This window comes from Sciurus carolinensis, chromosome 1 (assembly GCF_902686445.1).
Source record: "Sciurus carolinensis chromosome 1, mSciCar1.2, whole genome shotgun sequence".
Taxonomy (NCBI): domain Eukaryota; kingdom Metazoa; phylum Chordata; class Mammalia; order Rodentia; family Sciuridae; genus Sciurus; species Sciurus carolinensis.
The window spans coordinates 55572516-55587288 of NC_062213.1; the positions used below are offsets into that span (position 1 = coordinate 55572516).

General features: G+C 33.6%; 1 protein-coding gene across 2 annotated transcripts in view; it reads right to left on the reverse strand.

Annotated features, from left to right (window-relative positions):
- Positions 1–560: 560 nt before the first annotated feature.
- Positions 561–14773, reverse strand: part of Zbtb10 (zinc finger and BTB domain containing 10) — a 36930-nt gene continuing 22717 nt past the window's right edge. For both annotated transcript variants that reach the window (XM_047556712.1, XM_047556702.1), the window contains exons 4-7: positions 10863–10961; positions 6103–6279; positions 5734–5906; positions 561–5467 (exon numbers count right to left, since the gene is read on the reverse strand). In XM_047556712.1, coding sequence (XP_047412668.1) covers positions 5162–5467; positions 5734–5906; positions 6103–6279; positions 10863–10961 — 755 coding nt within the window. In that variant the 3' untranslated portion in view covers positions 561–5161. The remainder of the gene's footprint in view (positions 5468–5733; positions 5907–6102; positions 6280–10862; positions 10962–14773) is intronic.

The following is a 14773-nucleotide window of genomic DNA, read 5'->3' on the forward strand; positions in this document are numbered from 1 at the left end:
AAATATGGAATAAAGCAGTTCATCTTTGCTTTTTAAAAAAAATTTTTTTAGTTGTAGGTGGAGACAATACTTTTATTTATTTTCATGTAGTGCTGAGGATCAAAGCCAGTGCCTGGCATGTGCTAGGCGAGCACTCTACCACTGAGCAACAACCCAGCCCCTCATCTTTGCTTTTTAACCCATTTCCCCAAGTTTATAAACAAGTGTAATTATAGGGGAATTATTTTTATTTTAGATATTTACTGAAACCTGTAGCTAATCCTAAAAGAAAATAAAGATGAGACATATACTTAATACACAAATAACTGTTATTAATTAAATGCAGCTCTCTGAGGACCAGGAGGTAGTCATTTATGTACTTTCATATAAAAACATACAAATAAATAAAACCCCTCATAATATTCTACAATTCAATTTGTAAAACTTAACAAAGATTTCTGAATTACACAAAAGTCAACGTTTCCAAAGGTGTTCCCCCTGTCCCAATTAGTCTAAATTAATACACTTGCAAATAAATTTGAATTAAATATCAGAGTCAATAAAATTCACAAAGCCAGATGCAGTTTAGTGCTCACAAGTTTATATTTTTAGGTTTGATAAAGATTCTTGTGTATTTTCTAAATACACAAAACAAAACAGTTTTGGAAGTTTACATACATGTCTTAGGACACTTATATTAGGTAGGTAAATTACATTTAAAAAAAAATTGGTCTTTGTAAAAGATCTTTCCAGAGAGCTTTTACAAACAGCAGGCAGAAGAAAGTGTTCTATGTTTACAGTGTTTAAAATGCTGATTCTCCCATTTGATAATGGCCTCAACCATCTCTCTCCTCAACCCAGAATCTTGTTCTCACTAGCTAGTGTACTCTAATTTTAAGTACCCAATGTCATAAAATTCAGGACTAGAAAACATCTTTAAGTGTGCTTATCCCTAACACATTTTAAACTATCTAGGACTGTTCAACTTCACTTGAATGCAGGGATACAGCAGGAAAACAAAAAAACTTTATCCTAAAGTGACTAAGAAAACACCTGTTTGTAGTTCTAAGTGTGTATATCATGTACCATAGTTAAAGTTTAAGGATCCGGGTGACTGAACGGCACAAAAACTGGGGCTCATATCTAGTTCTTCAGATTAAAAACCATCCTTTTAAAAATGAAAATGCCACAGCCCACTAATAACATATGCTACATTGAGGTTGTGTGTCTTAAAGTCAAAGTGACTAAACAATTGCTTTATCAGGAGGAAAAGAGTAGTAAGGATGCTTACTGGAGGGAGGAAGGATACTCACAAAATTCCTAACATAGCTATTTTGTAGGGAAAATATAAATCTTCATAGACAGACTCTATTAAAGAGCTGCCATTTCTACAAAAAAGTTGTTTAATGAGGCAGCAATAGAGCCTCCTAGAAAGAGCATGGGCTTCAGAATCAGACTTGATCAAATCCCAGCTCTATTATAGCTGCATTAAATTTCTGAATTTCTCTGAGCCTCTCCTTATCTATAAAATGGAGACAATAGCACCTACCATATAGGGATTAGATAAAATAACATACAGAACAATGGCAAGTGTGGGCACTCAAAAGAAACTGGTAGCTTTTGGAATATTATTCATAAAAATGAATCTAAACTTTTCATGCTAAATTCAGAAAACCCTACAAATATAAAGCTTATTTAAGTTTTAAATTTTAAGATTTTATTTTAAAATCTATTTTTCGTCACATCATCCCCAAATACTACTCCAGTCATCTTCAGGCCTTTTATACTAAATCATATATGAATTTCAAAATCCTAATCCTTTTATTTTCCTCCTTTCCACCACTTTTTATTTCTTCTTTTCCTCTTGGTTCACATCTATTATTAAACTAAAATGTATTATTTACCTAGTATGTACCAGTGTTTTTAAGACCTATAAATGAATTAACTCATTCAGCTCACTATTCTCCATTAGGATGGCTCAACTTGAACCAGCTAGAGATCCCCACACCACAAATTTCAAAGTTACTCGTTACTGTCCAGTTTCCTCTCCCTACGATGTTTCCTTTTTTTTTTTTTAAGCTCTCAATTGCTTACTAAAATTTAGAAAATTATCTAGTGAATTAAAAAACAAACAAGGGCCAAGAACCATGACAAAGAGGAGATCATATGGAAGTAACTGTCTCTCAGAATCCTATGAAATATAAGATCTTGACTTGAGAGGACCTGTTACTAGACTGAATATGAAAGTTTAAAATCTTCCCCTTCATTAAAATTAAAAGCTCTAATATTTTTCATTTAAAATATAAATTACACTTCACCAAATGTGTGACACATAATTCTGCCAGAGTTCCAGGCAAAATTATGAGTATTCATTTCATTGTTACCTCGAGACCAATCATAAGTTCTTAGTATCTATTAACTTCCTGAAATTGTTGTACTGTAAGTCAGAAAAAGAATATACTTAAAAAAATAGAAACGTCCAGTAGTATACCTTAGTACTAAAACTATTTTTTTTTTAAAAAGATCTAAAAGGGAAAAAGGCAGTCCCTTGAGATCATGAAACATAATAAGTTAGGCAGTCGGCAAGTAGAAAAATCTGTCAATTCTGTTTCTGGTAAAATGTTTACTTCAAAGAAATTTTCATATAGGCTGAGGCTAATATATTCAAGAGTATAAACATTTTTCCTTTGGATTACCTAAAAACAAACTTTTAAAGTATCATATTTCGGATGACTAAAAATATAGCCAAATCTGTCACAACACAACATTAAAGGTAATGGACAATTATAGAATATTTTAAATTAACATTAACAAACCATCTACATCAAATCTTGTTTCCAACTAAAACCAAAACAAATGCACAACAATCCCGTAGTGTACCAAATGTGTATTTCAATTTACTGTATGCAATCTAACAAAAAATTTGGTCATAATTTACCAGATATACATAAATGATTTAAGTAATAAAAGAAAGTTCAGTTTCAAGAGAATAAGTTCATATCTTGAGGAAAAGTAAAAGTACATTAAGAATGTAAAGCCAAGTCCAGTTTCTATGCAATAAGTGAACTATAGTCTAATAAAGCAGACTTAGGTGATTTTTTTTAGATATATATCTTTGCTCTTTAATATATATTTATATATAGACAGATCTACCAATTGTAAACTATGGTTTATTTTAAAGGAAGGGGATAAATGGGATGAAAGAAATCTTTATACTATACTTACATTATTCACAAAGCAGAACATTTGACGCTTAAAATACTTTCTCATTCATAGTATCTTTGCCCAACTAATTTCTACTTTGGACCTCACTAGAAATACATTTTACTTATTTGTCTAGAACACTGAGAATAAGATATACTCTTCAGTTTTAAACAAAAATCAAACCAAAACTATTCATCTGCCAGGCTTATAGTTATGTAGAAACTATAATAAAGTTTAGATGACAGAAACTGCATATAACCATGTAATGGTAACTTTTTATTTTTGATTTACCCAAGCAGAACATCACTAACATTAAACCATTATTCTACTGAAATCAGAGACAATGATAAAGCTTGTCTCTTGAAAAAAAAAAAAAAATCAACTTTTCAACTTTGATTAGATGGAGCACCAAAAGAATTGCATCTGTCAAAGCATCTTTGCAAAAATTTCCACAGCTAGCATAATTTAGTTACCTGATATAAAATAGGAAAATATACTCAATTTTTACCTAAAAGAAAGCTGAAAATATGATGTCCCTCAATCTTATAATATATATTATGCTCCTGATAAATGTCCATGTTACTAACAGGTGAAATGTTGCTTAGACTTCCATGAATAGCTAATTCATTCATCACCAGGCTAAATAAATCTAATAATTACAACTTAATATATCACCTCTTTTGTACCCTAAAGAACTTTAATAAAGCCTCTCAACATTTTATTTGTAAGGTATTTGTAGACTGTTGAATCATGGTGACTAGTAAGACTATATCAAAGTGTAGTGACTTTAAGGAGTGAGAAAATAAATTAACCATAATTTTGAAACACTCAATATCCCATAAATATGAAATAAAAGAGAATGAACATTTTGTGTTAATTTTAATGATAAAGAGGGCACAGGAGTAAAAACCTGATATTTCACTTATATTGCATAACAAGCTAACCAAACTGGACATGGAGGATAAATTATAAAACAAATCATTTACTTATTGTTTCTATGACTTTTTTGATCAGATTTATGTCTTTCAAATAAGGCTGAGGTATAGTACACTGGCAAAAATAATAAGAGGCAAACAAGAATAGTGCCAAAGTAACAGATACCCAAAACCGAATACCATGTCAGAAAACGTCATATAGTAACCATTTATCAGATTAGAGCAGCAGGAGAAAGTTACTTCTAAATCATAATCATTTTAGTGGTATTTGTCAACTTCACCACGGTAACTTCGCAACATCATTCTTCATTTGTGAAGTAGTAAAATTCATGTCAAAAAAGGAAAGGGGGATTGGGGAAGTCAGTTAGTTCATTCCAATAAATTACCTCTCCAGTTCTTATAAACATGCCCATCAGCACAAAATTGAGAAATACCTAAGACTAGAAGAGACTTGGTTTAAGTTATGAAGCAAATTAAAATGGAAAAATACAAGAAAATAGAACCAATGGGGTTGAAAAAGCCCCTCACTGAAAATCTGTATTAAAAAAAATAAAATTAATAAAAATAAAAATAGAAACAAAACTCTACTAGTACAAACTAGCCTGAGTGGTTTGATGGACAAAGTAATGGGTCAACTGTCACTATACTTCCACATAAATGGATTTTCTTCATTCATGTTAAAGTAGCACATGAATGTAAGTTCTATTAAGGACAGGTACTATATTTTCATAGGACCCCAAAAGTTACTGTATATCCTATAAATAAAAAATATTTTACTTTGATAACTGACTGAATATGTGGGGACTCCATGTAATCCAACCACATGGTTGTTTGCTGTACAGTCCTGTGCAAATATAAAAAAAAAAAACTTTTTTTTTTTTTTTTTTTTTTTGCTATAAGGCTTTGACCCTACAGTTTTCACAGCAACATAACTACCATCCAGCATGTACCATATTTTGCAAGCCTTCAAGTTCAACAATCCAAATTGTCGATTCATATTATGTCCAAATGCAGCATCCTTGAGGAGTATAGTAGTAGGTCAGTTAATCATCCAGAGACATACAGACATCTCCTGATTCATCCCATCTAGATGGATCATTCTGATCTTCTCCATCATCAACCAGCTCTTCATCAGCTTCTCCTACTTCATTCTCCTCATACTCTTCATCCCGAGGGAATTCTGTATCCTGTCCCTGATCTATACCTTCTTGCCCTCCTGGTTGTGATTTATCTGCACAGTCTACACAAACACCATAGCGTCGAGATCCATGTCTTATTCCAACACTGGCTGCTAACATGAAGATCTTCTTACACACCATACATTTGTATTTTTTATCCTTTTTATGCACCTAATTGAAGGGGGGAAAAATCCAATATAAGGATAGTATAGAAACAGAATGCATTTGACCCACTCAAATTAAATCATGCACTTAATGGTTGAATATACCAATGTTTTTCTGTATGAAGATCAGCATCAGTTCACATTAATCACATTCTTTGTTTAAAGAAAATTAAGAATCATCCTTAAATTTGTAAGTAACTGTTAAAATACTTTAAATATCACTGACATGAATATAGTTTAAGTCAAAGATCAGTTGTATTTAAAGTTACTTACCAGGGAATGTCTTTTTACATGTTCTCTTCGAGTAAACAGCTTTCCACAAATATCACAGCTAAATGATCTCACTCCCGTATGAATGAGCAAGTGCCTTTTTAGTGTTCGTCTGTATTTGGCTACATAGCTACAATGAGGGCATTTCAATTTGTTCATGATTAGAGATGATTCACCTTTAAGAATTAAAAAAAATTTAAAAAGCACTCATTATATATTATTAAACAGAAGACTTGCTATCAAAATTTCTTCTATCTCTAGAACAGCAAATGATATATAGGGCTATTATTTTTTATAGTTCAAAATATAGAAGATTTTAATGTTTAAAAATTCTTTAGGAATTCTGTATTTGTTTGGTTGACCAATACTTGCCATTTTCCCAAGTTTCTTGTTTTGGCCACGATTCTGGCAATAATCCATACTTGAAATCATTTGAAGCACTTGGTAGCAATCCATACTTGAAATCACTTGAAGTACCTGGTATTAATCCATACTTGAAATCACTTGAAGGACCAGGCATCAGACCATACTTGAAATCATGTGAAGTACCTAAAACAATTGAAAAGTAAACTTGAAGTAATGATGATAATAAAGATCTCTTTCAACAGAGTCATTAGATATTATTAAACAGAAGACCTGCTATCAAAATTTCTTCTATCCATATCTCTAGAACAGCAAATGATATATAGGGCTATTATTTTCTTTTTAAAGAAATAACAGTGTTTTTTAAAGAAAACATATCTATATCCAATGAGCAGTGATAGAACACCTTAATATAAACTGAATAAACATACTAAGTCTCCAGAACTGTGAGCTACTTAAATCTTTTTTTTTTTTTTTGGGTAAAATATTCAGTCTTAGTTATTAAAGGAACAGAAAATTGACTAACACAGGCAAGAATTACCTTCTTCTGGATTTAATTTTGTTTTGAATTTGTATGTAACTCCTTGGATCCAGGAATCTTTGGACAATAGGAATGTACCCAGAATCTTCCACCTACTGCCAATCTGATCCAATCAATCATCAATTATAGCCTCTGGGGTTATTTCAATGACTGCCAACTTGTCTCCCTGCTCCAATTATTAACCATTCCAGAGACTGTACTCTGCCTGATAATCACAGATTACACTATCTCAGAGTCTGTCACCAGTCTACTCAAAAGTCTGCAAGGGCTACACACCTCAATTCATGTTAAAAAAGACCTTCAATATTCTACAAAGCCTTACCTTCTGAAGCCCTTGTTTCCAAACCATGCCCTTTATCACTCCATTTCAACCATACCAGCCTCAGTGTTTCTTCCACATCAAACAAGCTCCCACTTGAGGCACTTATACTTTCATCTTCCTCAAACATTTCTAAGATATACGTATGCAAAGTTCATTCATGTAGCAACACAGGTTGAATATCCTTAATCTGAAAACCTGAAATCAGCAATGTTCCCAAATCCAAAATATTTTGAGCACCATGATGCTCAAAAAGTTTCAGATTTGGAAGCATTTCAGATTTTCAGATCAAAGTTGTTAACCAGTAAAGTCTACGCAAATACTCAAAAACTCTGAAAAACTCCAACAACTTAAACACTTTGATCCAAAGCATTCAGTTTAAGGGATACTCAATATGTAATAAAATTTCCCATCATAATGCCACATGGTTTTGATAAAGAATGCTCCCATATTTTAATCAGACACATCTAACCTCTTAAAAATTGAGAACAAATTTAAGATGTCCTCTTTGGTGAAAGGATCAATACCAAAAGAACTAAAAAGATCTCTAAAATAGTTAAATATACTTCATTACTACTAAATGTTTCTTTCCTAGGATACATTCACCCATTTTTTTTGATGTCAAGAATGTCCTCCAAGAGATCAGAAGAGGAAAAGGAATAAAGGGGAGGGAAAGAGAAAATATTGGGGAATGACATTGTTCAAATGATAGCATGTACATGTATGAATACACAATAAAAAAAAAAAATCACACCCTCAAGTAATTATAACACACCAATTAAAAAAAATACAGAAAAAGGGAGGTCCCACTTCTGAGCTGCAATAGGGCCACAAATGACACAAACTTAGGGTCCTTTTTCAGTTGCAAAGCCAGTGAGGTTATGAGGGGAAATTAAAAAAAAAAAAAAAAAGCCCTCTGAAACTATGATCATACATAATTTAATTTAATTTTTTTTTTTTCAGATTTTTAAACTTTTTTTTTTATTGTATACAAATGGGATACATGTTGTTTCTCTATTTGTACATAGAGTCAAGGCATACCATTTTAAGGTACTACTGTTAGGAAGAAAATTTTCAGAATTTTGAAGTGAGACAACATTTCCATGTGTGCAGAACAGTGACTAGGATGGAGATGGCAGTCAGAGTGCATCAATCTATCAATTTTGTTTCATGTTTCTAAATAAATTGGGGCATCTTTCTTATCTATGTCGGTACAAAACAGTTAAGCTCCAGGAGGTCTTTCTCTCCTTTATATTTCTAATGTGTAAAACATATGCTCTCCAATTATTTGTTGAAAAACTGTATCTAGCAAAAGTTAACTCCTTCAAAATACCTGGAAAACTACTGTTAGAAATCTTAGATTTGCCAATGTCTTCAATCGGCATTATTCACTGCATATAATGAGACAGAATACACCAAAAACAATTTATGAACTGATAATTTAGGATTCAGAACTACAGATTTTGAAATACTTAAAAATTCCATGCTTCCCTGTATAAAACATCCATAACTAGCAAGAGACACCCTATGTAGAAAACAAATAGCCTCTCCCCTAAATTTCATACATCTAATTCTTGAAACTAGCAGAAATTACTTGTGAATGGCTTGAATAAAGGTATTGTCACTGTAATTCGATACACTTAAGGATCATTAAGGATCTACTTCAAAAATGCTTAGTGTTCATCATCTCTTACTAAATACACTTTTCTATAATAGCAAACTAAAGGGGGAGAAAGCAATGTTTTTGACGTTGAAGACATTAAATTATAAGACGAAAGCTAATCTCAGGTGCAAAACTACTAATGGAAAAGATGTAAGTGAAATGACTCTCAAGGGTTTACCTGAGAATGATATAAATAACTTCACAGAAAATGTTTATGTACATGAATTTTAAATTTTACATAGGCAAAATAAGACCATTCTTGGAGCAGATCAGATTTCTAAAACAAAAAGCAAGTATAATAAAATACTCTTGCTATATTAGCTATTGTCTATATAAGCAAAGAAAATCTTCAAAAATATTCAGTATCACTAACTCCTATATTGCTAATTTTAAAACTTTTAAAATACTTTTCAACAATCAGGGAACACCACCTTGAGGCAATGTCTTCAGAACCATGACTTAATTTTGGTCAGCACCTATTGTGTGTAGAGCCCCTACTTTTTACAGAGTTCCCCTAGATGGCCTCTCCTTCCCATCAACTTTGAAAAGGATTCCAAAGACAGAGAAATTGAATAATTAAACATCCATAACCCTTTATCTTTCTTCAATGTTAACTTTGCTGTGTTCTCTGTGTGTATACACAGGCATTTTTATACATATTTAAAATCTGCACTTACTTTGTTATGGTTCAGATAAGAGGTGTTCCCTAAAGGGTCACGTGAGATAACGCAAGAAAGTTTAGAGGTGAAACGACTGGGTTATGAGAGTTTTAACCTAACCAGTGCATTAATTCCCTGTTACAGACTAAATGGGTGGTAAATGCAGGCAGACAGGGTGTGGTGGAAGAGGTGGGATACTGGGGTGTTCCTTTGGGGTATATATTTTGTCTTTGTTGAGAGAAGTCTCTGCTTCCTGGTGCTGGGCTCCCAGCTGCTTTCCTCCAACACACACTTCCACCATGACGTTCTGCCTCACCTCAGACCTCAAAAAATGAAGTTGACAATCTACCAACTGAGACCGTGAGCCCCAAATAAACTTTTCCTCCTCTAAAATTGTTCTTTTCAGGTCTTTTGGTCACAGGGTGGTGAAAAGGCTCATGAAAATATACTTTAGGCCTAAATACAGGATTATACTTAGAATATTCCCCTACAAAACCATAGCACATCCAAGAAATTTAAAACTGATTGAATATTGTTAACATACACCACATATCCCACATTTCCAACTGTTCCCAAAATGTCCCCTTTAAGTCCTATTTGACCCTTATCTAACCAAGACACATACTGTATTTAGCTTGTTTCCTTTAATCTAGTGGTTCTTCAGCTTGTATTTCATAGCATTATAGAGCGTGGACCACCTGCAATGTAGCTGAATTTACTTACATTTTTCTCATTTTTTCCTTCACAATTATATTCATTAAATACATTTCAAGAATATTACATAGGTAATGTTGTATGACAGCTAGTGCAATGCATCAGCTGGCGCTTAATTTGTTTGTTCTATTGTTAATGATACTAAGTTTGAACAGTTGGTTATTATTAATGTTCCCCAGATCTCTTTAAAGATAGCTCTTCCCCTTTGTAATTAGAAGAAATCTGTGGGATGAGTTTGAGATGATGTGAATATGCTGTTCCCCAACAACCTTTCACCCAATCATAGTGGGACAAGCCTGTTAACAGTGGCTTAACATCCCACTGATGATCTTAAATTATTTCTTATGGGGGTTGAAAAACAGGTATTTTTCTAATTCCATTATTTTTCTATTAGCTTAACATTCTCGAATAAAGAAGCCCTTTTCCTTTTACTGTATTTTACTCATAGCATCTTTGTATGCATCAAGGTTCCCAAGTTTACCCAGTACAAATATTACTATTTAAAATTAACCAACATTTTCTATAAACACCAACAATCATACTATTATTTTGCATCAAAATAAATTAAAACACATTTGTGAACAAGTCTGGTAATTACCATTCCATCTATCCACTAGTAGGAAGCCATGTGTTCTATTAAATACCTTTGATATTTGAAAGTTTTAAAAACTCTAAATGAGTCCTCCAAACAAAACCAGAAACATCAATTTGTATTTACCAAATAAATTTCCACAGTCACAAGCAAAACTATCACAGATTGAAAGTTATTTAATACTTAAAGGAAAGAAATTATAGTAGGCCTCAGTAAACATGAATATAAACACTTCCAAATTCTTCTAAATGCACTCTTGCTAAAAATTTAACTGTACCTACCAGCATCACCTCCATCTTGACCAGAACAGGCTTCAGCCAATAAATTTGCATTCATATTCCTATCGCCATCTGGCCCTGAGAGTAGAGCACCATCCAAATCTGAAAATTACAAGTAAAATAATTTACTGACAAGTCACACGACAGCCACTACCCAAAACACCACTTTCTTAGGATTATGCAGACAACTAAATAAAAAGGATCATTGGCATATTGGTTATATACTATGTACTGAACACTAGAAGGCACAGAAGACAAATCAGAACAAACAAAGTTAAGTTCCAGGACAACCAGAACTGTGCACTTCTTGCTGCTTTCTTTCTAAACACACTCTCTCAAAATTACTTGTTCAACAAATGTTGTTAACATGTACCTGATATTTTTGACTTAAAGTACTTAGAAAACTAAAGTCAGAAATTATGTTAGATGTACTAAATTTAATTAAATATTACTTGTTTTAAGAACGAGGAGATAGCATATATCTAAATAATTTATGAACTGATAATCTGAGATTCAGACATGGTTTTCAACCACAAGAACATGTACACACTGAAAACAGTTAAGTACAGAATACTGGTTAGGAATGAGCTTTAGAGTCAAGGTGAATTAGGTGCCAATCCTGCTATTTTCTATCTGACCATCTGCCTCAGTTTCCTCATTTAAATCCACTGATCATAAGTTTGATATGGGGGGGCTGGGTTTGTGGCTCAGTGGTACAGCGCTTGCCTAGCATGTGTGAGACACTGCCTTTGATTCTCAGCACTGCATATAAATAAATGAATTTTAATAAAGGTCTATCAACATCTAAAAAATTTTTTAAATAAAAAACTTGACATAGGAATTTAATTGGATAATGCAAGCCAATTATTATTATTATCTTTTAAATTTATTTTTATCTTAAACAAATGGGATACATGTTGTTTCTGTTTGTACATGGAGTAACAGCATACCATTTGCGTAATCATACATTCATATAGGGTAATGAGGTTTGATTCATTCTGTTATTTTTTCCTCCCCCCTCATCCCTCCCACCCCTCTTTTCCGTCTATACAGTCCCTCCTTCCTCCATTCTTGCCCCCCTTTCACCCCCCATTATGTGTCATCATCCACTTATCAGCGAGATCATTCGTCCTTTGGTTTTTTGAGATTGGCTTAGCTCACTTAGCATGATATTGTCCAATTTCACCCATTTGCCTGCAAATGCCATAATTTCATTATTCTTTATAGCTGAGTAATATTCCATTGTGTGTATATATATATATATATATACACCACAATTTCTTATTTATTATTATTATAGTGCCTGATACCCAAGAGATACCTGCTACTGGCTCATACTAAGAAGTACAAAAAAACAAGAGATTATTGTTGTTTCTTTATTGGTTCAAAAGTGGAAAGGGCAAATTAAAGCTAGAATAGTAGATAATGATTTCAGAAGAGGTAATTCTTAAGAGCTAATCTTTTTTAAAAAAAATATTTTGTTTTAGTTGTAGGTGGACACAATACCTTTATTTTATCTTTATGTGGTGCTGAGGATCAAACACAGGGACCTACCCAAGCTAGGCAAGAGCTCTACCACTGAGCCACAACTCCAGCCCCATGAGCTAATCTTAATATAATGAAAAGGATGCAGAGGCAGGGTAAAGAACAAAAGGGAAGAATGAGATAAATATTTTTGGTTGCAAATCTATAAACTTCCTGCAAATCTGTTCAGTTCCACTACCTTCAGTACTTTGATTAATCAACTAGTGAAACGGATTTCTGGTCTCCTTTCTTCCAAATGGTAAGTGTTCACACTTCTCATTTCACAAATGAATATATTTCTTGTTCCTAAAACAAGTCTTAAACATTTTTGAGGGCTCACCACAGCTTTCAGGGTGAACCTCAAATTTTTTAGTTTAGTTTAATATTTGGTTTCCTGATTCTGACTCAAGCATCATTCCAACTGTCCCAAACCCTCCTCTACTTTGTAAAATGACTTAGGTGTCTAAAGACATTTTAAAAATGGTACCTGTGAACAATCTCCCCTACACTTCCCAATCAAGATTTATCTATCTTTGGTATCAACCATCCTTGATGCTCTGCATGCAAGATTAAAAAATGAAAACAAAAATTTAAAAAACCTCTTACCTAAATAGATACTTAAATATATTTACAGTGGGTTAATAAATTACTGTATATTCTTACAATGGAGCACGACATAGCAATGGTTCTAGTGTATAGTTAAGAAGCCCAAAATCACCAAACAAATTCGGTTCTGAAATACTGAGAGGCACAGGCCAGTAGGATTGCACAATTGAAAAAGAGTAGTATAAAATGACAGTCAGAAATGTAGATCCTTAACAGGCTATCTAAACCTTTTGAAGGATTTTAAAACAGGAAATTAACTCATTTGCCTTAAAAAACTACTCCTTGCAGGGGCTGGGGGTATAGCCCAGTGGTACAGGGCTTGCCTAGCACACAGGAGATCCTGGTTTGGATTCCCCGGCACAAAAAACAACAACAAAAATGTGTGTGTGATATGACTTGTTAGGAATTAAAGGAGGTAAAGAGATTAAGATCAGTAAGAAAGTTATTTTAGCAACCCAGATTAGGGATGAGAGTGGCAAAGGAAAAAAGTGGATGAATCTGACACTTGTGGAGGTAGGACTGGGCTTGGCAGCAGACTGAATATTGGAGTGAGGGGTCACTTACCATGGAAATTTCTAGCATATACCAATGGTAGTCAAGGAAACCCAGGAGGTGGACCAGGGGGAGGAGAATATAAATGTTTATTATGAGCATATTAAATCTGACATACCTAGAAAATGGATTATGTTTGGGATAGGGGTGGTAGATTAAAGGCGTAAGCTTCGCTCTGTCTGTAACTGAATCCCACCTGTGAAAGAACTGATTTTATTTCTCTAACAAAGTGGTTCTCTAAGCATCATCAGAAATTGGCTAAAGTATAAATTGTTAGACCCCACTCTAGAACTACTTTGGAAGTGGTGCCCAGCAATCTATATCTTAGGTGTAAGCAGCCTAAGTGATTCTAATGCTTACTAAAGGTCGAGAACAGCACATGTCCACAGTCCCTAGGGTTCGGAAGGTAAGTTTAAGGACTGCTTGGGCAACTTAGACCATGTCTCAAAACGAAACAATACAAAAGGGCTGGGGGTGTAACTCAGTAGTAGGGTATCCTTGGCTCAACTCATGTACTGCGAAATAAATAAATAAATAAAGTTGAGAACAGTTTTACTGTAAAAATGGGAGGAAAGTCTAAGGATCACTTGACACTAATTATAGATCTGGTGCTTAAGATAGAGATAAAAATGTCTGCAGAGCCCAGTGACACAGACCTCTAATCCCAGTGGTTAGGAAACCTGACACAGACACAGAAGGATTGGAGGTTCAAAGTCAGCCTCAGCAACTTAGCCAGATCCTGTCTCAAAATAATAAATAAAACGGGCTGGGGATGTGGCTTAGTGGAAAAGCCACCCTGGGTTCAACCCCCCATACCAAAAAAAAAAAAAAATCTTGAGTTGTCAGAATACAGATGGGAACTAAAACTGAGAAGCAAACAGATAAATCCATGAAAGAAACTCTGACCAAACAAATTGAAGAATCTTAGCATTTTAATGAGTTAGAGAAGAGAAAAGGTTCTCAGGGAAAAGAGAAACTACTTTGCCAGTGATACCTAGAATTCAGGATGAAAACTGAAAATGCATATTATTTTCACTTTTAAGTCACTAGTAATCTTAAGACTGATTCTGGTAGGTCAGTGGGGCAAATGGAAGGAATGCCCAGTGTTATGAATAGAAGATGACCAATTAATAGATAAAATAGACAATCTTCTGAAATTTGACTATAAAAGGGAAGAGGGAGAAACAGTAAGAATTGGGTTTTATAACTGGGTGTGGTGGAGTATGCCTATA